At 41.1% G+C, this 23,110-nt stretch overlaps 3 protein-coding genes across 6 annotated transcripts; 1 reads left to right on the top strand and 2 right to left on the bottom strand.

Annotated features, from left to right (window-relative positions):
- Window positions 1-919: 919 nt before the first annotated feature.
- On the bottom strand, window positions 920-6,001 carry prpf19 (pre-mRNA processing factor 19). The gene is made up of 16 exons (XM_079268970.1): window positions 5,840-6,001; window positions 5,492-5,641; window positions 4,668-4,744; window positions 4,283-4,424; window positions 4,034-4,107; window positions 3,853-3,918; window positions 3,722-3,763; window positions 3,502-3,576; window positions 3,307-3,382; window positions 3,100-3,209; window positions 2,833-2,988; window positions 2,671-2,740; window positions 2,415-2,588; window positions 2,124-2,206; window positions 1,826-1,931; window positions 920-1,714 (listed from the first exon to the last, which is right to left on the bottom strand). The coding sequence occupies exons 1-16, from the start codon at window positions 5,856-5,858 to the stop codon at window positions 1,617-1,619; spliced, it is 1,518 nt and encodes a 505-aa protein (XP_079125096.1). The 5' UTR covers window positions 5,859-6,001; the 3' UTR covers window positions 920-1,616.
- Window positions 6,002-6,476: 475 nt separating this feature from the next.
- Window positions 6,477-13,147, bottom strand: LOC306777712 (uncharacterized protein). The gene is made up of 10 exons (XM_079268947.1): window positions 13,065-13,147; window positions 12,944-13,001; window positions 10,600-10,730; window positions 10,389-10,524; window positions 9,721-10,005; window positions 9,197-9,535; window positions 8,915-9,096; window positions 7,711-7,812; window positions 7,486-7,584; window positions 6,477-7,404 (listed from the first exon to the last, which is right to left on the bottom strand). Exons 1-10 carry the CDS (start codon window positions 13,086-13,088, stop codon window positions 7,183-7,185), a joined length of 1,578 nt encoding a protein of 525 aa, XP_079125073.1. The 5' UTR covers window positions 13,089-13,147; the 3' UTR covers window positions 6,477-7,182.
- An 867-nt stretch (window positions 13,148-14,014) lies between these two features.
- On the top strand, window positions 14,015-22,812 carry LOC306777790 (uncharacterized protein). 4 transcript variants are annotated; one of them, XM_079269073.1, is made up of 9 exons: window positions 14,015-14,114; window positions 14,224-14,269; window positions 18,882-19,030; window positions 19,187-19,319; window positions 19,448-19,720; window positions 19,814-20,107; window positions 20,210-20,370; window positions 20,452-20,571; window positions 21,681-22,812. In XM_079269073.1, exons 2-9 carry the CDS (start codon window positions 14,227-14,229, stop codon window positions 21,858-21,860), a joined length of 1,353 nt encoding a protein of 450 aa, XP_079125199.1. In that variant the 5' UTR covers window positions 14,015-14,114; window positions 14,224-14,226; the 3' UTR covers window positions 21,861-22,812. The 4 variants fall into 4 exon arrangements, with proteins under 4 accessions (XP_079125199.1, XP_079125200.1, XP_079125201.1 ...); XM_079269074.1 differs by having other exon boundaries at window positions 14,029-14,092; XM_079269075.1 differs by having other exon boundaries at window positions 14,060-14,092; window positions 18,969-19,030.
- Window positions 22,813-23,110: the final 298 nt, after the last annotated feature.

Genomic DNA, 23,110 nt, shown 5'->3' with positions numbered 1-23,110 from the left:
CACGAGGGCTCCGGATCGAGACGTGGACCATTAGTCAAGTTTACCGTCTGACGTCAGCGAGATGTTGAATTATATTCTTCTGTCACGCTGAGATCTAATGTATCATGCATGATGGGGTCGTTTGGTTTGGTCTTAATGACATGACTAATTAAACTAACGTGTCAAGTTAATTATAGTAACATTGTAATTTCCTGATCAGTCACTCATTCCTAACGGACGCTTGCAAGGTCGAGAACGTCCTTTAAATTATAAATTAAAATACTAACATAATTGGTGGAAGAATACGCTCCAGATTACTTGATATTACCTCCTAAAAATGCTTGACTGGGTTTGTTTTTTCACATGAAAAGGTTAAATCGCTTCGTGATTGATTCATACATTTACTCATTCTCCCGTGTAAAATAGTCAAAATATGAAAACAAATGTATTTCATTTGAAAGCTTTAACCAACTGGGCACATGAGGTTTTCTACTTCACTGAAAAGTCAAACGTAAGATACAGCTGCTTCAAGTTCCCACATTCAACTTGTGTTAGTGGCTTACTGAACCAAGCTTGGGATCTAAACCAGTGATGTCTCAAAATCCTAAACGTACTTCGAATAAACAAGGTGAGCACAGAAACTTTACATCTTGTTCATGTGAAAAACAGCCTGTTTGTGTCAAACTGCGCATCATGTTGCAGTGAAACTAAAACTTTCAGGTGACACAACTATAAGCAAGCACACAAGTGGTTTGTCTTTATCATAAAACAATGGACAGCAAATAAAATACAAGGCAGCTGTGGACTAATATGCACTGACTGAGCATCGTTAATTAGTGAGACCTGTTCAAATGGCTGTAAATGAAGGCAAAGTGAATTTATTCAGATGCATGTAAAGGATCCAACAGTGCCCTTTGTCTTGATCCGACACACAGATGAATGGCAATACAAAAGATATTTTATTTTATTGTAAAAGGGCAGAGTTGCAACAGGTAAAATAGCAAGTAATGAAAAATATACAATTGAAAATGACAAACGTTTAAAAGGAACAAATGAAAACGGGAAATGAAACTGAAGAGAGGTTAAACAAGACTAAATATTTCAGCGGAACATGAATGTCACACCTGCTCATTTTCCGCTTTGTTGTATTTTTTCATTTTACCCTAAAGATACTTCAATGAAGAATGTCTACATTAATAAGGGAACCAGGTTGTTGTCACACCAATTATTGTCCCCAACAGTGTACCACGACACTTTGGGAGTTGTATTACAAGCAACTTTAGACGCCCCCTCCACATACACACAAAAGAAAACACTACAGTAAAGTCATAATTGGTGGCAAATCAGACAACATTTTACTGGCTTTGCATCTCATTTCACATCATTTACATGCCAGACTTACAATGCCAACAGACACGTCATCCTAACCATGCTGCTGTGGTTTCATAGAGCAGACAATGGCATGTGGTCTCATTCCTGGACACGAGGACTAACACACTAAGGAAGCAAAGTTAGCAGTGATTTTTTTTTCTCTCTCTCTTCTTTTTCTAAGAATTACAGGTCTGTGTCCAGAATAGTGACTGTTGAGACCAAGGGACCAATAAGTTGTCCTCTCTTCATCCTGAATTTATAATTTTCTACAAACTGTAAAATTTGAGACTTCTGTCCATTCCTGCAGAGGTCAGGAACTGAGCGTTCTCTCCAAAGGCCACTCCAGTCACCAATCCTGTATGGTCTACAATTAGAAAGGCAGAAGCAGGGTTAAGAAACGGCTACTTCCTCAGAGCGAACACCATATGACATGCATGCTGCATGAACATTCAAAATGATTCTTTTTTCCACTCACTTGTGAAGTTGAGGACCTCGGACCACTGTTTGCAGATGTAGACACGGATGTCAGACCCTCCAACAGCCAGGTAGGTTCCACTCTGGTCAAACACGAGGGATTTCACCTGAAACAGAAATAAAAACACAAAGGAATGAGATTCAGAGGAACGGAGAAATGAGAGTCTAGAGAAAAATAGGAATGGCGGCCAAGACAAGATCAAACTCAGGGTTAAAAATGCTTGATTATTTCTGAGGATGGATGCGATCAAGCTTTCTAAGCTCGTACTTCCAATTTAATTTTGTTTGCACTTTCTTACCTCATAGTTGTTGTCCAGAGTGATGGTCTTGAAGTTCTTCAGTTTCCTCAGATCCCACAGTTTCAGGGAGCTATCCTGGGCCCCTGGAGCACAGCACCAGACCATTACGTTAGCAAACTATTGAATATATAGTTCCACAGCCCAAAAACAAGCTGCTAGGAGACTTTTACATTTTGTAGATCAGTATACAAGTTAATGTGAGGAACTTGTTGGTGTTCCCAAATGTTTCTGCAACTTTGCAACCCAACGTAGAACACTTGATCATCAGTAAGAATGCCCAGTGGTTCTAACCTGTAGCCAGATAGTATCCGTTCTCAGAGAAAGCAATGGAGGTGACGGGGCCAGAGTGGCCGGGGAAGTTGGCCACGTTGGTGCGCTCTTTCAGATCCCAGATCTTGATTTGGGAATCGGCCGTCCCAGTGCCAAAGATGAGACCATCAGGGTGGAACTGGGCACAGGTGAGAGCTGTAGGGGGCAGACAGAAACATTACCACCTGGAACAGGAGGCCTCCTATCCACACTGCCACATTTACGTTGAGGCACTTACCACAGCCAGCACTTTCATCAGTAACTTTGGTGAGGACTCGACCGGTCTCGATATCAGAAAAGGCCCAGTACTGCAGAACAGTGAGGAAAAGATACCAATGTGGTTAAACCAGTGAAGATGTCACTTGTATTTCAGTAACTTGAGGTCTGTCGGCACACACACCTGATCCTCAGAGGAGCTGAGCAGGTAGTCTCCAGTAGCATGTAGGGAGAGTCCGGTGACGCCTCCCTCGTGGGCACGCACCACCTGGACACAGTTTCCTCCGGCGACGGACCACACACGGATGGTGCTGTCTGGAGATGCAGAGAACACCACCGACTAGAGGGGGAGCAAGGATGGAAAAGAAACACCAATGAGTAAGAACAACAACAACTCAACAGAATGTGTTTGTTGGAGAAAGATGCGACTGGTGGATGTTTGAAGCGTTACCTGGGATGGATGGTAGATGACAGAGGTAACCTTCTTGGTGTGACCCTTGAGTGTTGCCACAATCTGTTCTTCGCTCTTGTCAAACACCACCACGTTCTTATCAGCTCCACCTGTAGAACACGAGAGGATCGATATCAAATTAAGTCTTCAAATGACTTGTAGTGGGTTAACAAATCACAAAAAGAAAATTGGATGAAATCCACGTACCGGTGAGAACTTTGTTGGTGTCTGAGGGACACAGATCCAGAGCCAGAATACCAGGGACACTGGCACTATGAAGACCCTGAAGGCATCAAAGAGATATGTTGTTGACACCATGCTCATCAAGTAAATAAAACAGCCCTTTGATTAAAAAGAAAAAATGTAATTCATATTAAAAAACAGATAGAAATCCAAACTTACAGCGTGAGAGGCCACTTGGCGGTATTTGCTGAGATCCTCAGATCTAACGAGCTCCTCGGGGACAGTTTTTCCTCTCTGGAGAAACGCATCAAAGCAGTGGAAATTAGTGCATATTACACCACAACAGTTATAAACTTGTGCTAGATTAACTTTACACAACATTGAGGTATTAAAAGGAGAAATGGGCACAAATAAGCTAAATAAAAGAGCAACACAATACCTTCTTTCTCTCTGTGGTGAGGATAGTAGCCTTGTCTTGAAGCTGCAAACAGAAAACAGGCATATTGAAACACATCTTAGACCTTATAGACAAATAAAGATTTATGTAGATTAAAAAAAAGAACAACTTACCTTTTGGATGATCTCCGGGGTCATCCCCACCTGTTCACTAATCTCCATGGGCTCTCCGCCAGCACCCTGAGACACAGAGGGCAGCAACAGATTGTCAGGAGCAAGTATGGAAGGATGAAGGATTTTGACAAAGATTTATGTTCAGTATCTTTATCGACTGGAACTAATATCAATCACTCACCACTGCAGCTGGCTGGGAGGCGGGGACTGCCTGAGGGGCAACCAATCCAGCCTGGGGTTTGAGTGTGGCAAGAGCTGTAAATAGAAAATAGACCCCACTAGAGAAAAATGCTTTCACGATATAATCTATGAGCTCTTGTATTTGCGGGACAGGTTCTGGACAGACTTGGTGATTGTTTAAAAGCAGTTCTTTGTGCTTTACAAGTGGAGCCATGTCCTACAATAGAAAACACACAGACCGTCGACCCACCTTCTCTCGCAGCAGTGACCTCTTTGGTGAGTCGAGCGATGACTCTGCAGGCGGCATCATGTTGGTAAAGCGCGTGGGACAGTTCTTGGCGAGTAGTCTGCAGCTGTTGCCGCAGGGTGAAGCTGTGAAGCATAACCGCATCCTACGAACAGAAAGGGAAACGGGAGGATGGAACTCTTCTCATTGTCTGAAATCAATATTCCTACTGTCATTGAAATGATTGGTACATTCTGCTTCACTTCAGGTTTATTACCAGTAAGAATGTGGGTTAAAAATGGCATGGAAAGAAAAAGTCACCTGTTGAGTCAAAACAGACGCTCTGGGTACAGTTTACAGTACGAAGGTGTTTAGTTGTGGATTTCTCCTCACGGTTAACAACACTTACCCACTCATCTTGAAGGGACTTGAGAATGGCAGGAATGCTGGTTGCCGATGGAGCCTTTGGTCTAATAGGATGGGACACTAACACACAGAAAAGTTGCTCATATTTAGAACAAGTAGTCTCATTTTTACTGTACATTTACTGTAATTTTTCAGTAACACTTGCTGTAGGATATGATAACTCATACGGTACTCTACAATTAGAGATTTATACTTAAGTACAACATCTAATATTTGCACAAATATGTGTTAAAACATCGCTACAACTAAAACAATAGGTCAATCAAACAATGGGTCAATTGAAAACTATCAAATTAATATGTTAATTAATAAATAATTAAAAATATCAAAGATTTCCTACATTTGTTGGATGAAACAAACTATATTACTAATCCATGTTAGGCCTTAAAACATTGACTCAACACGTCTCATTATTTTCTGACATTCTATAAAAGGTTTTATTGAGAAAACAATACCTAGATTAACCGATAATGAAGATAATCATTAGTTGCTGCATTGTTCATCAATTTTACAAGATTGGCTACAAATATTACCAACAATATCACTTATTAAAACACTCAGTTGCCACTTTATCAGGTACACGTTGCTGTGATTAATGCAGTTTCATGAAGGCTGTAACCTTTGGTCTGGTTGACGCTGCTTTAGAGTAGTGTTCATTCATTCGTTTTGGGTGCTATTTAGCAATGCAGTTGAATAGCGCTCTGTTACACTGAGCGCTATTAAACTGCATTAGTTTGAGCTAGGTGTAACATTAACTAATAAACTGGCACCGTGGTGTAGATCTCAAGCTGCTCGCAGTAGTCGTACCTTTGATATCTACGAGCTGCTCCTCCGACAGGGGCTGTCCGTTCATCGGGTCGGTCCCATTCTCTGCGATGTACTTCTCGATCAGCCTCCGCTCAAACACTTGGCTGGACACCGGGGAGACGCACGGGTGCTCCGGCACCTCGTTGGAGACTAGATACAAAGAAGTTACAGCTTAAAGATCACACAATACCGACAATAAAACAACCACACACCGGACAGATCGACTATCATAAGTAGAAGACGGCACTGCATGGCCGTTAGCGTTAGCTACATTAGCATGTAGCATTAGCTTGGTGCCTAGCTAACCTATACTTCCTCCGTCACATCAATGAATCCAACTTCACTTACTTGCACAAACCAAAGACATCTTTCCAACAGAGTCCGTGTGATCTCTTCTAACAATGGAATTATGCTAGTACTGTGCCTCGATAGTTATTACCGCTAAAGTAATCTTTCCTTATGTTTTGCTCAAATTGGAAATGGCACGCTGTCTTTTCATTGCCGCTACAAACGGACTTCTTCTTCTACGCTTTCTTCCAGCAGTCTCTGCAAAGCCTCACAGCGGCTCCACCGCCATCTACCGCCGGAGGACCGCCACTGCTCTCATCGATGCACCAAACACGGGTGCTGTAATAGGGAGTGGGTAGACAGGAGATTAATGGACGATAAATCTGACAAAAATGCAAATCATTCGATGCTTACACCTTTAAATTGTGAATATGACGTGCTTTCTTCAGTTTATATTAAAATAAGCGGAATATCGTAGGGTTTGTAATTTTAACATGCCACCTTGGGCTTTGTGAACTGATGGTGTTGTCTTCCTGACATTTTCAATTACATTTTCTGACAATTTATGAAAACCAATCACAGGTTAATCAACAATAATTAAAAATATATTTTTTACAGCCAAACATACTGTAGATTGGAGTAAAAATCATCTAAAAGTGTGTCTTAAAGATATATTTATTGTTTACGAGATGACATTTTGAACGTCCAAAAATATCACAAGCAGCAGTCCAATCTCTTTTTTCCACAGAAATATTTGGTGATAACATATTATCCTGTACACAAAGTTTATATATTAATAGGCTATTGCAATATTTGGTGGAACATGTTACAATTCACAAAGCTATTACTACAATTACCTCAGGGGTAAATACACTATATCACTGCAAAAATCACTGAACTGCTGAGCAGACATTGAACATGACAATTAATTGTTGTTGCATTTGGAAATGGTTAACATGGTGGATGGAGAAAGATACATTAACAAACGTTCTATTACTGTACAGTACTTTAGAATTCCCTTTTGCAAACTTTTTGTATCACAACTCTTATTTCTACATAGGACATCACATCACAAACACACTCGTACCAACACTCAGCAAATACAGTGCAGATCATACTGGTCCTGAGGGTCTGGAGGTAGGTAACAGCAGGAGATTTCAGGAGCACCATCATCAGTGTCAAGAAATATGTAAAATGAGACAGGAAGGCTAATGCTCAACTCATGCTTCATAAAAAAATCATATGAAAAAATGACATGCAATTATCACACTAAACCATTAAAACTCGGCTAAGATGCAAAAGGCACAGGTGGGGTATTTATTTTCCTAATCCGATACTGTAGCTCCTCCATGCCTTATGTTACTTCTTCTTTTGTCTTCTTCGTTCAGCTCCAATTCTCTGTTTTACAAGAAGTTCAGTTTCTCAGAAGTGTAAACACTGCAGGATTCACAGGTGTCCCTGTCTAGTGGCAGGGTGGAAAAGTAACCTTGTGACGCGCTCCTCCTGTCTCCATCTTTTTTGATCTGGAATTTAACACAGTCCTCAGAGGAGTGGAGGCAGTCTGAAGCCCCAGGCACCGAAAAGGAAATCCTTCTCTCTTCCTCATTGTTGTGGGATGTGTCCCGCTAGGAAGGAGTGAAAACACATGTTTGAAAAACATTTTAGTCTGTGAAATACAAATACTCACAGCTGGAGTGTGGTATTACCTCAGTGGTTGAATTATGACGAGGGGAGCTCGTTGCTGCCAATCTGTGTGCTTCCTGATTCTCAGCTATCGGAGTTCCTACCACAACAGGACTGTAACCCTAGAAATACAAGCGGCAGCACACAAGCACTTATGGTACATGTACACACACACACAATGCTGTTGAACAATTTTCTGCAAAGGCACAAAACCTGTCAACTGATTTAATTCAGTCTACGAGCCTTACAGTATGAGTGGGACTGGCTCTCTGGGTACATTTTCTTGGTGTTTCAGGCGGTTGAGAGTGACTGTAGAAGTTTGAGGGTTGAGGGCTGGGCGGGCTGTAATCCTGCAGAGACAAACACACACAGACATGTTAAAGTCAGCGCAGCCACTTGATTTGATGACACAGTGCAAGGAATAGCTCACAACTGACTTTATATAATGAAATTAACTGAACATGCTTCGTTTTGTGTGATACCTAAACCTTTCAATAATATCACAAGTTCTACAGATGGGTAACAAATTAAGAAAACAGGAACATAAAGTGACTTAGTAAGGAGATGGGTCACCAGGAGACATAAGAACAGCTTCAATGCTCCTTGTCATAGATTGTTGAAGTATGTGGGTCTCTAATGGACGAGTGAAGAGCGTTCTTTCAACAGATATTCCCTCACTTGATGTTTTGATGATGGTGATGGACAGCACTGTCTCATTCCATCTCCATTAATTTATTCAGGTTTCTTCTTTAATTGTGGCCTGACTGTATGTTTTCATTGTATGTCTGCTTCAATAAACCTCCGCTTGTTGGCAAAAACAAGGCCTCAGAAGGCTTGATCCACATTATGCACATTTATGAAGGACTTTCAATGGACAGGCATTCAAGCCTTCCTCATACAACATATGGATCAAAGACTTTACAGTCTATGATATGGATTCAAAAAGTATGAACGCTTAAAGAGATGGATGAATTCACATATGCAGTAAAGCTCTAAAAGCCTAGATGCATAACGCAGGGGAGTTCTGTGATGGCCGTGTTAATGCCATATTTATTTAATCTTTTTCCATATAAACTCCCCACATGGCTTACATTATCGAATAACTAACGCTACGTATTCTCCCCCAACCGACATGCATACAAACTACCCCCTTTTATATTTTGAATTGTATCTTAACTGGTATATTTATTTGATATTTTTTAAATGTATCTACAATCAAAAAAATGTGAACACTGCTGCAAATCACATAAAGATGAATTGACATTGTAAAAATGTTTAAAGTTAGATGCAATCTTTCATATAATTACAAAACCTACTAGATAATAAAATGAGAGAGAGCAGATGTATTTTGAGAACATGACAGGAAGCTAAACGTACAGCCCTCATATTAATTCTCCTACACAGCTGTTTCAAACAGCAGGGCCACTAACCAGGTTCTCCTGATTTCCTCACCTGGATGTTAACCCTCGGAGGGTTGGCCGGTGGCGTGCGGTTTGTTCTGAGGATAGCGATGATGTGCGACAGGCTGCAGTTTGGGTATCGCCTCATGAACAGGATGAAACCAACCAGTGACACAAGCATGCCAGAAGGGACAGTAATGGACTTGAGAAGTGCTCGCCATCTGACTCCCTTTTCTGGAGAGAGCAGAGACACAGAGACGTGACGGATATCATGAGGAAACAAGAAATTCAGAATAAAAATAAGAAACACATTGAAAGACATGCCGTCACTCACCGATCACCTGCAACCAGGTGGAGGATACCAGGTTGCCAACCACATCTCTGATTTCATACACCCCCTCATGCCTTGAACTCAGCCTCGCTATGACGACCTCATTGATGGTGCCGTTCCTGCCCAGCGAGATGAGGCCCCTGTAGCGCATGTCGCGGTCCGTTATATGGCCCTCGCGGATCAGCTGCACTGAGTCACGGGGGGGCTTGGGGTCAAAAGGGCCCAGGGAGGGTTCGTCAGGGTATCGGGCGGGGGTAAATATGAGGTGGGCATGAGGGACAGGAAGAAAGAGGGGCAGGTTTAGAGACTCCTTGGTAAAGCGGGTGACATTGAAGGACTGCCCTGCACCCAGGATCATGAACACAAAGACAGGGGTGCAGAATGAAGGAAATGCGACAGTATGAGAGGGTGTTAGGTGGAAAGGGAAAGATAAAATATAGATGTTATAGATGACAGGACCCTAAAGTTAAAGAAATTCATTAGTTAGCTTGCTAAAAGTCATCATGTCATCTTCCATCTTTGCTCACCGCGGACAGTGAGAGTGTTGCGGGACAGGACCTCCCCCCCGCTGTCCCTCACAGTGTAGTTGCCTTGGTCCGCTTGCGTCACTCTCTCGGCCACCCAGAACCTCCCTCCCCGCAGCAGCCGCCCCCGCCCCGCATCGCTGGTCACAGGGTCCGTCCGGTTCCACAGAACAACTGGCATGGCCTCAGGTGGGGCACCCCAGGGAGAAAACTCCAGTAGGAAGCCATTTTCAGGGAGGTGGTGTTCAAATATATCCCCGTAGTTTCTGCGGTAGGACTTGATGCATTCTGAAGCAGGACAAAGGAGTGAGGGACTTTCACTTTCTACATTTCAGAAGTTAACTTTCTTTTTATTAATTAAACTACATTGACACTTGTAGTTACTGATTACTTTTCAGATTGAGATTTTGCGTAAAAAACACAAAATGTGCTTAAAATACAGAATGATTGTTAAAGATTAAAGCAGGTTAGAACATGTTTAACTTGTGACCCCTTACTAAAAAGCAGTATTTATTTGATGCCATTTATTACATTTCAGATGTCTCTTTGAGTTTGTCAGCAGTTCCACCAAAGAGACATTGCCCCTCTAAATGTCTTGTAATGGTTTTATTGGTGATATATCGTGAAAAGAACACAGGGCTGGATTTCAGAAAAGGAGGAGACTATTGTACCTGAAATAGTCAAACGAACAGCCTCGTAGGTAAATCCAGAGAACAGCTTGATGGCATAAAGTCCCTCATCACGGTGAGTCACTTCTCTCAGAACTAGCATCTTATCTCTGGTCCACTCAAACCGCGGGTCCTTTACCTGCAGTTGTACAATCAATAGGTTTTGGTAACTGGTACAGACACATCACAGAAGCAGCAACACACTTCCACTCACAATGGTTTTGTCCAGCAGGATGCGCCGCGGTCCGTCATTGTTTGGTGTGAAAGTCACCATTCTGGATGTCGAGTACACAGGCAGACGGAATTCCCTCCCAGCACACACCATCTGGGCTTCTTCTCTTTCACCTGTAAGGCAAGGCAAGGCAAGTTTATTTGTATAGCACATTTCAACAACAAGGTAATTCAAAGTGCTTCACATAAAACCATTAAAAGCATCAAAACATAAGGCAAAAGAAAAGGAGATTTAAAAACAATTAAAAAACAGTGTAAGAAATAAAATACAGTAGTAAAATGCAGAAATGCAGGAAATTGATTAATATGTTAATTGAATGTGGTTCAATTAAAGGCAGCAGCAAACAGAAAGGTCTTCAATCTTGATTTAAATGAGCTGAGGGTCTCAGCAGACCTGCAGCTTTCTGGGACTTTGTTCCAGATATGTGGAGCAGAAAAACTGAACGCTGCTTCTCCATGTTTAGTTCTGACTCTGGGAACAGAAAGTAGACCGGTCCCAGACGACCTGAGGGGTCGGGATGGTTCATAAGGTAGCAGCAGATCAGAGATGCCCTAAACCATTCAGTGCTTTGTAAACCAACAGCAGGATTTTAAAGTCAATCCTTTGTTGGACAGGAAGCCAGTGCAAAGACATCAGAACTGGAGTGATGTGGTCCACCCTCCTGGTCTTAGTAAGGACTCGAGCTGCAGCGTTCTGAATCAGCTGCAGCTTTCTGATGGACTTTTTGAACAGAGGAGGCCCCAGTATTGAACCTTGGGGAACACCACATGTCATTTTAGTCAGCTCTGATGTGTAATCAGCTACAGACACAAAGTATTCTCGGCCCTTCAAGTAGGATTCAAACCAGTTAAGTGCTGTGCCAGAGAGTCCCACCCAGATTTTTAGTCTTTCTAGGAGTATGGCATGGTTGACCGTGTCGAATGCTGTCGTGGAAAAGAAAGTCAGCAACCTCTTCAGAGAATGTGTCTTGTAGGTGAAGGATGTGTGATGTATTTGACTCACTTAGTACAGCCCATCCTGTGGGGGGAGCAGAATTAATCTGATTATTATTCATCTTCTCCAGCACAATGATGAGACCTCTCATACACTGGAGTATTACTGAAGAAGTTATGGAACCCCTGTCTATTGGAGTTTTAAGTTTAAGTTTAAGTTTGTAACCCATTTGTAATGGGTTTATAAGTTGTGCAGTAATGAATGACTTAACTGACGTTTAATAAATAATGGCATTGTTTTCAGCCAGGTTTTAGAGCTCGCAATAGGACTAAGTCAGTTCTTGTTAAGGTCACCAATGACCTTCTGGCATCTGACAGACATGATCAGGCTGTTCTATTCAAGACACTGTACTCTTAGACAGGCTACTTCTTAAACTATTCGTTTAAAAGAAAGCTGTTATGCATGTTTTTGTTCTAGTTTTACCTTTCCATCACTGCTATTTTATATTCTTCCCAGTTTTAACTTTTCAATCCCCTGTGTTTAATGATCTCGTTGTTTGACTTTATCATTAGCTATTTCCTCTTCCATGTAAAGCACTTTGTAACTTTGTTAAGGAAAGAGCTGTACAAATAAGGTCTCATCATGAGTATTACTTCTAAATACTTCTTTATAGATCAGTTAATAATCATTAATAAGAATATTGTTTTGGTTTTCCAGGCTCCTCCTCCAGTGTGACACTTGATTTGCCTTTTTAGTTCATTAAATCAACACAATTACACACTGAACTTCTGCCTAACAAAACTGCAATGCATTTCCCCAAAACAACCAAAACAAAAGAAGCCACCAGGTGTTAATCAATGGAGTTTATCAACAATCAATTGGCTGACAAATCTGGAAAGCCACTTCTTTTCCCCAGACTTTGTTTGTGGAAAATAGAGACGATCAAATGGACTGTTTGACCTCTGACTTCCCGAACAAGATCCATTTATTCTCCTCAAATACACATTTACAACTGTGGTTTTGACCGATTAAGTTAAGAACCCTTTATTGATGACTTGTATCAATGCATTTGCATTCATAATTGCACATGACAGCTGGCAGCATGTTAGTAAGTGATACATCTGTGACTCTCTATTGATGACTTCATTAACAGCTGTATTCTAAAACTGTATGTCTTGTCAAAATAGGGGAAACAATGCAGTTGATGGTTTATCACATAAAAAAGGATTTACACCAGTCAAAGGGATTCTTACGACAAATTTTTTTCTTGGCTTAAGATGACATATAAAGCATGAGTAAATGATCAGTTAAATTATTTAAGTGATTATTTATATGCACGGAAACTAGAGGGCCTCTCATTAAAAGTGGACCAACAAGATATTCATGAACTTACCCAGAGCAAGAGGAAGGGCAAAAAGGACAGTGAGCAGGACACAGGAGGACATCTTCACCTGTAAAGACAGATTGTTTCATCAACAAGCACAGTGGACAGAGATCTTCATTCAGCCACTCACCTCTGAAAACGAGCCGCGGGACATGCCATCATCGGTCAACAAAGCTACACAAGGGGGCGCTCAAAGACATCTGTGGTTGTTTCTGCAGAGCGATACATACGTACATCCAAATATAGCTCAAATCGATATTGTAACAGTGATCTATGACGCCCTGTCTGCTGTCTGAATGTCCACTCAGGTGTCCAACGTGTTTCCCGGTCGATGGACAACATTTGCAGCGTTGCAGCGGACCATTAGGCCGCCAGTTATTGATAAATGAACACATGATCACGTCGTCCGTGACGCATCTAGTCTGAACTCACCTGGAGGATGTGTGAAGAATAAATCCACCGCTGGATATTTGAGAACGTGTATGTGAATGGGGATAAGAGGATAACAACGTCCTCTGCAGAGCGCGCATGGGCATTGGTCCACTTCTTTTATTTATGGCGATGGTATGCTGTATTCTCTGCAGCTCCTACGCAAGATGCGTCACATGCTTTCGTTACGTTTGCCAGATCCTGGGTATAAGTACGCTGTTAGCGCAAGAAAGTGCCCAGTCACAACGTGGGATCCTCCTGGCGGGCTGTGTGACAATATTACATCTAAAACGCTCTCTACTATCTACTACTTATTATTGCTGACATTTTGTTTCTGCAGATAAATTAAGTAATAATCGGAGGTTCTTGTACTTAACTTGAGTATTTCCATTCAACGCCACTTACTTCTACTCCACTTCAATTTAGAGGGAAGTGTTGCACTTTTTCCATTTATTAAAACAATTATAGAGCATTTTCAAGTAAAACAAATCACAACATATGATGTGGTTTTATAGATCAAATTACCAAATATAGTTATCTCAATCTCAACCAACTACAACATACACATTAATCAAAATGCATTGAATCATTTGAAAATATGCGTAGAATGATCCACCACCTGATGGGTATGTGTGCGCAGTTTGCGCATAGCGCAGTTACGAAGAAAAAACAGAGTGTGAAGCCTCGCCCAGTCCGGATTTCCGTAACTCAGAGTAAAACTACTTTTCCGTGAGTAGACACCGTCTTGCCTGTAAGTTGTTCAAATGTTGTGCTCGTTGTTCAGTTTTGTGCGCTCTTAGTTTAGAGAAGTTACCGTAGTAAACGTTAGCATGTGCTGTAAACGACTCCTCTCTCTGCAGGACATGTTACTGTTGTACGCGACTGTTGCCTGGGTCTTGTTTGGTGGTGAGTATAATTCATCCAACCTCAAAGAAAAAAAAAATATGCTCCGATGCAGGTTTATTCTATTTGACGTGCATATCTTGCATTGTTTTCATTTGTCAGAAGCGAAGTCTCGGTATCTTATATCTGAGGGATGTGTAGGGGAGACTGGGGGCGGTTGTACAGCACCACTTTCAACAATAAGGGATGGGCGAGAGACACGATGAATTTCATGTTTGACAGCTTCCTCCCTGGCCTTGCATATTATCAAATTACACAATTACACTTTTATTTCACAGTCTAAACGGTGATTTTCATGTATGAAAGTAATTTATAGAACCATGTGTGTTTTGATTGGTACCGATACTGTGGAATTATGTAAGATCAAAATGTTAAGTTAATTATGTGACTTGTATTAAATTAGAAAGTATACTCCTTGACCTTGATGAGAGAGTGCAGTCGCTTTGCTGCTTGCTCTTGCCTCTGCTTGCCTCTGCTTGCATTTTATTGCATTTTCTTGCTTCAATTTGCCAGATATATCACATATATCACTCTTCAACATTTGAGTGAAGACAAATCCAGAAAGCCGTCGAGCTATTTGGATTGTTGGCTACTGCTAACTAGCAGCTAAGCTAAAGCTAAGTAGCAGCAAGATGCCTCCCTTCTCCACGGATGACTACTACAAACTCCTACAGAAGATTGCAGTCTTGGAAACAAAAATCTACCGACTAGAAGTAAACGCGGAAGTAAATGGACTGTGTGGGAATGATACCACTCTACCATGGACTCAAAACACTGGACAAACGCAAGCTAAGACACAGCTAACTAGCACAACCAGGCCTACCAAGAAACAGGAGGAGAGAGCAGATAATGAATCTTATGCGACTGACTGGCCTGCACTAGCACACGGGCAGAACTCCTCCTCAACCCCTGCACCCAGACGGACAAAGCCAAGGACAGCTGAGGAAAGTAAAACCAGCAAAATACCTCCACAACAACCAAGCCTACAACTTCAAAACAGATTTGCTCCATTGTCGCAGGATCCTAAATCATCTGATGACCTGGATAAGCAGCTATCTCCTCAAAGCAGGGTAAGAACTGAGAGTCAATGTGAGAGTAAAAGGCCGCAGGCAAAGCTAGTGACTGGGCCTGAGACTCTGATTGTTGGTGACTATGCTGTAAAAGATGTCAGAAAACTGTGCAGCAAGAACACCAAAATACTCTGCTTTCCGAAAGATATGGTCTCTGACATGAGAGACAAATTCCTGGACATCGTGGCTGACTATCCCACAGCGAAAAACATCATCGTGCATACAGGAAGCTGTGATATTGTGAAACAACAGTCTGAAGTTCTGAAGCGAGACGTTATTGATCTGTTAAACACAGTCAGCTCTGTCAAGGCTGAGGTGTTCATCAGTAGACCTCTTCCACCAGTCAGAGGAGGAGATGAAGGATTCAGCAGGCTGTTTGCACTGAACGAATGGCTGTCAACTGCATGTGCTGACCATTCAGTACATTTTATCAACAATTTCTACCTTTTCTGGGAGCACAGACATCTTTTTGCAGCGCATGGAATTTGCCTGAACACGTCAGGGGTAAAACTGTTTACCTCGAACCTGTTTTTCTCCCTGCGTCACCCGTCTGTCTCTACTGCCAAGGACAAGACACAAGAGGAGTCTAAACAAGAGATAACCACACAGCATCGCCATGGAGACCTTACGGGAAGGATGCCCCGCCTAACGACAGCCAAAAGGAGGAGTCTCCAACCTCATCATCAGGGGCCGCCTTCGCCTCCGATCTCCCACTTTCCCCACCCTTCCTAGACGAGGAGTCTTTACCTCCCTCCCCAGCACCTACTTCCACCCCCCAAATTCCATCCAGGTCCCTTTCCTCTCTCACACTCTCCCCATCCTCCCCCCACCTGGAGTTCACTGACCACATGAAAGAGCTGGTCATTGCTGGGACCAAACACACTCCTCGCCACACTCCTCGACGGTTCCACAACCATCTTCTGTCTCCCCTACCTGATAACGGAAATAATTGATATATTCTGGGTCCAGGCTACAAGGCTAATGATACCAATGACTCTCTCCAGGAAAAGTCGGGGCCCTGTATGCAGCTAGCCGCTTCAATTCCTGTCCTGCAAGTTTATAGAAAAAGAAAGGTGAGGCTGCGAAGAAACAATAGTAAACATGCAAACTTATCAAACTTAGCATACATTCCTCGTCAGCCTGTCCAAATAAATTGGGCAAAGAAAGCTTTAACCACATTAAACTTAGCTTTGTTAAATGTCAGGTCTCTGTCAGGAAAAACATTTTTAATCAATGATTTTATTGTTGGGCACAACTGGACTATCACCTGAAGAATATATCAAGGATTAGAGGACTTATGTCTCAACAGGATTTGGAAAAACTTGTCCACGCATTTATCTTCAGCAGACTGGACTACTGTAACGGTGTGTTTACAGGTCTCTGTAAAAAGTCCGTCAGAAAGCTGCAGCTGATTCAGAACGCTGCAGCTCGAGTCCTCACTAAGACCAGGAGGGTGGATCACATCACTCCAGTTCTGAGGTCTTTGCACTGGCTTCCTGTCCAACAAAGAATTGACTTTAAAATCCTGCTGTTGGTTTACAAAGCACTGAATGGTTTAGGGCCAAAATACATCTCTGATCTGCTGCTACCTTACGAACCATCCCGACCCCTCAGGTCGTCTGGGACCGGTCTACTTTCTGTTCCCAGAGTCAGAACTAAACATGGAGAAGCAGCGTTCAGTTTTTCTGCTCCACATATCTGGAACAAAGTCCCAGAAAGCTGCAGGTCTGCTGAGACCCTCAGCTCATTTAAATCAAGATTGAAGACTTTTCTGTTTGCTGCTGCCTTTAATTGAACCACATTCAATTAATATATTAATCAATTTCCTGCATTTCTGCATTTTACTACTGTATTTTATTTCTTACACTGTTCTTAATTGCTGTTAAATCTCCTTTTCTTTTGCCTTATGTTTTGATGCTTTTAATGGTTTTAAAAGGACTGCACAATATATCGCCATTTCCTCTGGGACCGAGTTCGTGCAAGGCGTACACTATAAAACGCAGATCGGCAGAGATCTTTCCCAGACGTGGTTTGTGTGCGAGTAATTGCAGAATTGCGGCAGTGTATGGTTGATTGCGTGCAGCGTAATGTCTCAGGGAGACATCAATTATTGTTTCAATGCATGTTTTAAATCTCCTTTACTTTTTACGACTGAATTTTATTTCTTACACTGTTTCTTTAATTGTTTTTAAATCTCCTTTTCTTTTGCCTTATGTTTTGATGCTTTTAATGGTTTTATGTGAAGCACTTTGAATTACCTTGTTGTTGAAATGTGCTATACAAATAAACTTGCCTTGCCTTGCCTTGCCTCTTAGGTAAAATGTGAAGTTTTTCATTCAAGCTTATTTTAAACCACCATGATGCTTCGACCAGCTAAACGATGGCTGACACTGGTGTCCTCCTCGTGACACCTTTTTAAAAAGTATTACAACGCACCCCTAGAAGACACATATAGTAGGCTATACATTTCTATTGACGTACAGAGAAGAATTTTCTTCTAAAGTTTTAAATGTTTCAACAACAGTTCATCATTGTGGAATACAGACATTCTTTGCGACCCATTTGACAAAGTGTGCGGTGTGGTCTCAATTTTTAATTCTTCACTCTTATTGTTACAACTTAGCCAGTGGGGCAGCTTGGGAGTACTGGAACTTCCTGTATTTTACATCATTATATTAATTCTGTGATATAGTTGGAGAAGTTGGAAACATTATTTGTAGTCGACAAATAAGGGTGCTTTGTGTCAACATTTGAGAGCTCTAATACAAAGATTTAGGGAGCTATAGGTGCTGAGACAAAAAGTTACAACCATCCCCGATCACCCCTGCAATTTGTATAAAAATGCTAAGTTTTGTGAACTATGTCAGTTTAAAGCAACTTCAGTGTGAAATATGTTCCCAGTATGTTCTGGGAACATATGTGGAATAAAAGGTGTATATCTGGGCTGTTGAATTGATGTTCGCAATGAGATCAAATCAAACAGAAAACAACAGTAACATCGTCAAACTCAAATTGTACTTGGTGCTAATGTGTTTTATTTGTATTTGTGGAGAATTTCTTTAGCTATTAATAAGGAAATGAACATAGTGTTTAGTCCCGAGCTAACCTACATAGCATGATTGCGCTGCATCTTGTTATTTAAAGAGCAAAAAAGGAATTCATTTAATTCAATTGCATGAATTCAGTAAAACTTAATAAAACACATATCTAGATTATGAGCCTCCTTTGTGTTTTATTAGCTTTAAGTTTTTATTTAAATTGTATTAATTTATATAGACCCTATACATCTCAATATATTTGACTTTTAAATGTACCGTATTTACTTATTTACCGGTAGTTAGCACTGGAATAAATGGAACATGCAAGAATGTTGGTATACATCTGTCGCTATCATTACATTTAAGCATTTACAAAATAATTCACAAACTTTTCTGTGGTTTCAAATGTATTGAAGTTGTTTAAAGTATGTTATCCACATGTCCTCAGATTTTTTGTATTTGACTAATCTTAATATTCTCTCCATCTATTTCTTCTTCTGATTGAAGGTTCATCCTGTGATGTTACGCCTGAAGAAAAGTGCTATGGCACAAGTTTGTCTTTACCATTTTCCTACTCCCCACTTTTTTTCAAAGGACAGTTGTACTTCACTCCGACTAAAGGGGGATCCAGGAAGCTACTGATGGATAAGGGGGAGGTGAGCAACTTTTGCCGCTTTAATTAACACCATCACCAGAATAGTTATGACATCCAAGATCTGTAACATGACGAAAGTCAGAGCAAACCAGGTTTTGAATGAACAGAATCTACTCTCTGTCCTAAATGAATGTATTTGTGTTGTCCACCGATTCAGGCAAAGCACCCACGCCTCAAAGTTCAGCATGGCTCAGTTAGATTCACCGATTTGACAGAAAGGGATGAAGGAACTTTTTCCACCCCAGATAACTATAATGGACGATACGATGGCATCAAACTGACAATTAGGGGTGAGAATGTTACACTATATCGTATATTTAAAGGCTCTATTCCATCAGAAAACCTTTGTGGAAACAGTTATTTCTATTAGGTGTTTGCAATAAGTCTACCCTGTTTGTTTCTATATATGACTTTTCAGATTGTGCCGACAAGGTAATGCATTTTTACGGGGACATATACTCTACTACGGTTCCTAGAACGGCTGAATTCCTGGAGTTCATTCCCCGTCACGGTGTGGACCAGTTAAAGGTCTTGTGGAATCGCACCGACCCTCAGACCAATACCGGAGGCAGAGGGCGGTTTAAACGTAATGTCTGGGAGATGAGGAATCTCAATCAGGCAGACATGGGCCACTACAACATCAGAGAAAAAGACAACACTTTGCTGTCTAGGATACTGCTGGAAGTCAGAGGTGATGTTGGGAAATTGAATCTGAATGTGAGTTTTTAGACTGCTGTGTATCTATTAAAATGTTCTGACACTATATACACTTTATCACCCACAGAGGTCCAAAGAGACTATATTGTAAAGGTGAACGAGCGGCTCCTCATCATAAATCCTCAGGTCACTACCTCGTGGACTGTGGTTTTTACACCTGAGGGGGAAAGGGAAAAGCAATCATTGATGCATGAAGGCAATCTGTTTAGCGATTATGACTTAGGAACTTTTGCCGGGCGGATGGTGGCCATGCATAACGGCATAAAGATTGACCCTGTGGAAATCACAGACTCTGGCACCTTTGAGTTTAGAGACCAACAAGGCTACCTGGTCCAGACTGTGCAGGTGTTGGTAAACCCGGGTGAGCAACAGCACATTATTTTGTAAAAAAAACAAACGTATGAACAGTTACTGATGATTCACATTAACATGACCCCCCCTCCCCGTTCTTCGGCTCTTACAGAAGAAGTTGCGACATTTGTTTATGTTGGTATTGCTGTCGGGATTGTCTTTGCTGTGATCGTCTGCTGTTGCTGTGTGAGGAAGTGCTGCTGTAAAAAGAGCTCTTCCAAGACGGCCGAGTCTGCTCCTCAGACTGCAGCCACACCTGCTGCGTATTACTGTGTAAGTACTTCCTCAAATTAGACCAACTGTTTGTCATATGTATTGCTGTTTTCACTTCAATATCTTGCCTTCCAATTGCAGAATACGAATCCATCTGTGGCCCCAGGTTACTCTGCTGCACCTGCTCTCGATCACTCTTCTCATTTCGCAAGGACTGCCGTAGTTTCTAGAGAACGTACAACTATCTCGCTTGAGCCATCGGTAAGTGTTACACAAAGGTTTTCAGACTGCGAGGCGTTTGGAATACTGCCCGGTAAGAAACCCATTGTTGTGCTTCTAATGTAAATGATGGGGGACAAAATTAAGTCTGAGTTAATGAAATCAAGTTGGTATCTTTCAAAGTTACTGTCTTTTAAGTCCCAAATTCCCTTCTTATATTTCCCTGAACAGTGAATTATTGCTGAGCTGTGAGGGACAGTGATGCAAAAAGGATAATTTGTACAAAAAAGATTGTAAGCTTGTACGATTTTGTCCCCAATCGCTTAAATTGGTTTCACATTAAGATGGGAACTTTTGATGGCCAGTATGACCAGGATGAATGATTACAGCAAGTAAAATGTGTTTTCATAGCTCTTATGGGCACCAGACTATTATTTTTTATTGTGAATCTATCTTTTAATACACACATATATGATACACACATTCATGGGTTCAGTGTGAATTATACTTTACGAGGATATCATCAATTTCCAATCATTATGATCATTGTGAAAGAGGTCTATGAATCCAACAGGAAATCATAGTAAAAAGACACTTCTCACAACTTTAGAATTTGCTTAAAAATCATCACTTTTTGTAATTGTGAAAGTTTGTGAACTGTTTTCTTCAATATCAATATCATTGATAGTTGTTTGTACATCCATGGGGACATTGCAAACAAAAACTGCCGATAACTAATTCTGCATACTTAAGATGGTGCCAATTTGCCAAAAATGTATACAAATATAGACTATAAATACAGGACTCAAGATGTAACACACAGCATAATACATTGAATCCAAGCCAACATTATTCTTCCTTTTTACATCCCCCAAAGCATGATGAGATTCCTGCAATATGTTCTAATTTTTCTGACTTGCATTGGTTTTACCGTATAGAGGTACACCCCAATTAATATAGATGTGAACCCTCCTCACCCTGAGGTACACACAAACATACAAAATCTACTCTAAATGCATGAAATGTAAGTTATTATCTTAACAAATAAGAGACTCCTCATTCTTAGATTGATTTTTGACTCGTCCCACTTATTGACACTGTTTCATTAACGCACCCATTTTCCTTATTCTTTTTTTCCCTTCCCTCTCCAGGTTGCTCCTCCAGGAGGGCAGGGAGTCGATCCAGCTACCGGTACTTTACTCGGCTCTGATTGTCTCTCCTCGGACCCTGGGCCGAGGTTTGAGCTGAAAGGAGTGCATTCTGCTCCCCCCCTCAGTTCAGGCTCAACTTTCTGTGATGTGTATACCTCAGATAATCTCAACTTTCTGTAAGGAGCGCACCAAAAACTCAAGTGATGCATTGTTGTATCAAGCATTGTACGTTGTGACTAGCGGGAACACAGTCATTTCAGTCCTTGATAGGACTGTGTGATAAAACGCACACGAAAAATTAAGTTCTTGTCTCCCTGAGACATTACGTTGCACGCAATCAACCATACACTGCCGCAATTCTGCGGTATAATAATAATAAGAAGGTATAATAATCACTATGTTGACCTGTGACAAGACGAGTGTGGGATATTCTCTTCCTTTCAATATAAATCCAAACACAAATGCAATGTGATAAAAGAAGTTTGAGGCATGTTGAGTAACTCTTGATAACTAAGCAGTAGAGGGCAGGAGTTATACAAATCAATTTAAGAATAAGACTAACTCACTGTAGCCCCATACTGTAATTATTGTAGCGGGAACAGCTATAATCAGGATATCTGTGTGAAATGGCATGTTAATGTGTGTTTTAAACTTATATAAGGAATTCATAAAGTGCACTTCCACCTGCTGCAAAGTGTTATCAAAGGTAAGAGAAATGTTATAATGATGACCTAAAGTGAGTCTGTAGCAGATTTTAGAGAGTGAGGACATCACACTGACTGCACTCATGGAGATCAGAACACCACACAGCAATTAGAGCCATTGTTACCATCTGTACTTATATGTTTCATATGGTTGTTTTAAACAGCCATATTTATCAACGTGTCTGTGTGGACTTTATCATAACATTTTGACAAATTGTATGTGATATTTTTATTTGTATATGCTTTGTAAAGAAATAAGTCCTATACCAGGAACTTTTACACTCTGTATTTGTTGGTGAATATTTGTAAATTTGACGTAAACTGGAGCTTTTCCCCATAACTCTTCTTGTGGCTTTGAGAAACTGCCTTAAACATTATCCATGAAATCAATGTAAAATATGAATGTTTTATATAAATGTGTCTGCATTAAATTTTGTGTTTTTGAAATTAAGTTTTCTCCTATTTTTTGAAAAAGTATGAACGCCACAATATAATCCAAAAACAATCTCTGCCTTTTAAGTTTTTGAAGTATGCAGTAAAATGTACTGAATTAAATTATAGTTTCGACGTTTGAAAGACATTCTAATTCAGTTGGAAACGTCCGTGCTAAACGGACCCCTCATATGTCTTTCTCCATTTGGGTCACATTTTATTCACCTCGGCTGACCGTTGGGCTCTCAAACAGAACATAAACTCGATTTTGGCTTTCCACAAAACGACACAGCG

Source organism: Melanostigma gelatinosum, assembly GCF_949748355.1.
Source record: "Melanostigma gelatinosum genome assembly, chromosome: 5".
Taxonomy (NCBI): Eukaryota; Metazoa; Chordata; class Actinopteri; order Perciformes; family Zoarcidae; genus Melanostigma; species Melanostigma gelatinosum.
This window is presented reverse-complemented; position numbering and strand designations above follow the sequence as displayed.

Bases quoted from the DNA above. Each gene is read 5' to 3' on its own strand.
- prpf19 (XM_079268970.1), bottom strand. The intron at 4,108-4,282 runs GTGGGTCGACGG...TTCTATTTACAG, and splicing joins GGTCACTGCTGCGAGAGAAG to CTCTTGCCACACTCAAACCC. The intron at 3,919-4,033 runs GTGAGTGATTGA...TCTGTGTCTCAG, and splicing joins CCTCCCAGCCAGCTGCAGTG to GGTGCTGGCGGAGAGCCCAT.
- LOC306777712 (XM_079268947.1), bottom strand. From the start codon at position 13,088: ATGTCCCGCGGCTCGTTTTCAGAG. The intron at 13,002-13,064 runs GTGAGTGGCTGA...CTGTCTTTACAG, and splicing joins CCCGCGGCTCGTTTTCAGAG to GTGAAGATGTCCTCCTGTGT. The intron at 9,097-9,196 runs GTGAGTGACGGC...TGCTCTCTCCAG, and splicing joins CACCTGGTTGCAGGTGATCG to AAAAGGGAGTCAGATGGCGA.
- LOC306777790 (XM_079269073.1), top strand. From the start codon at position 14,227: ATGTTACTGTTGTACGCGACTGTTGCCTGGGTCTTGTTTGGTG. The intron at 14,270-18,881 runs GTGAGTATAATT...TTCTGATTGAAG, and splicing joins TGCCTGGGTCTTGTTTGGTG to GTTCATCCTGTGATGTTACG. The intron at 20,371-20,451 runs GTAAGTACTTCC...TTCCAATTGCAG, and splicing joins CACCTGCTGCGTATTACTGT to AATACGAATCCATCTGTGGC.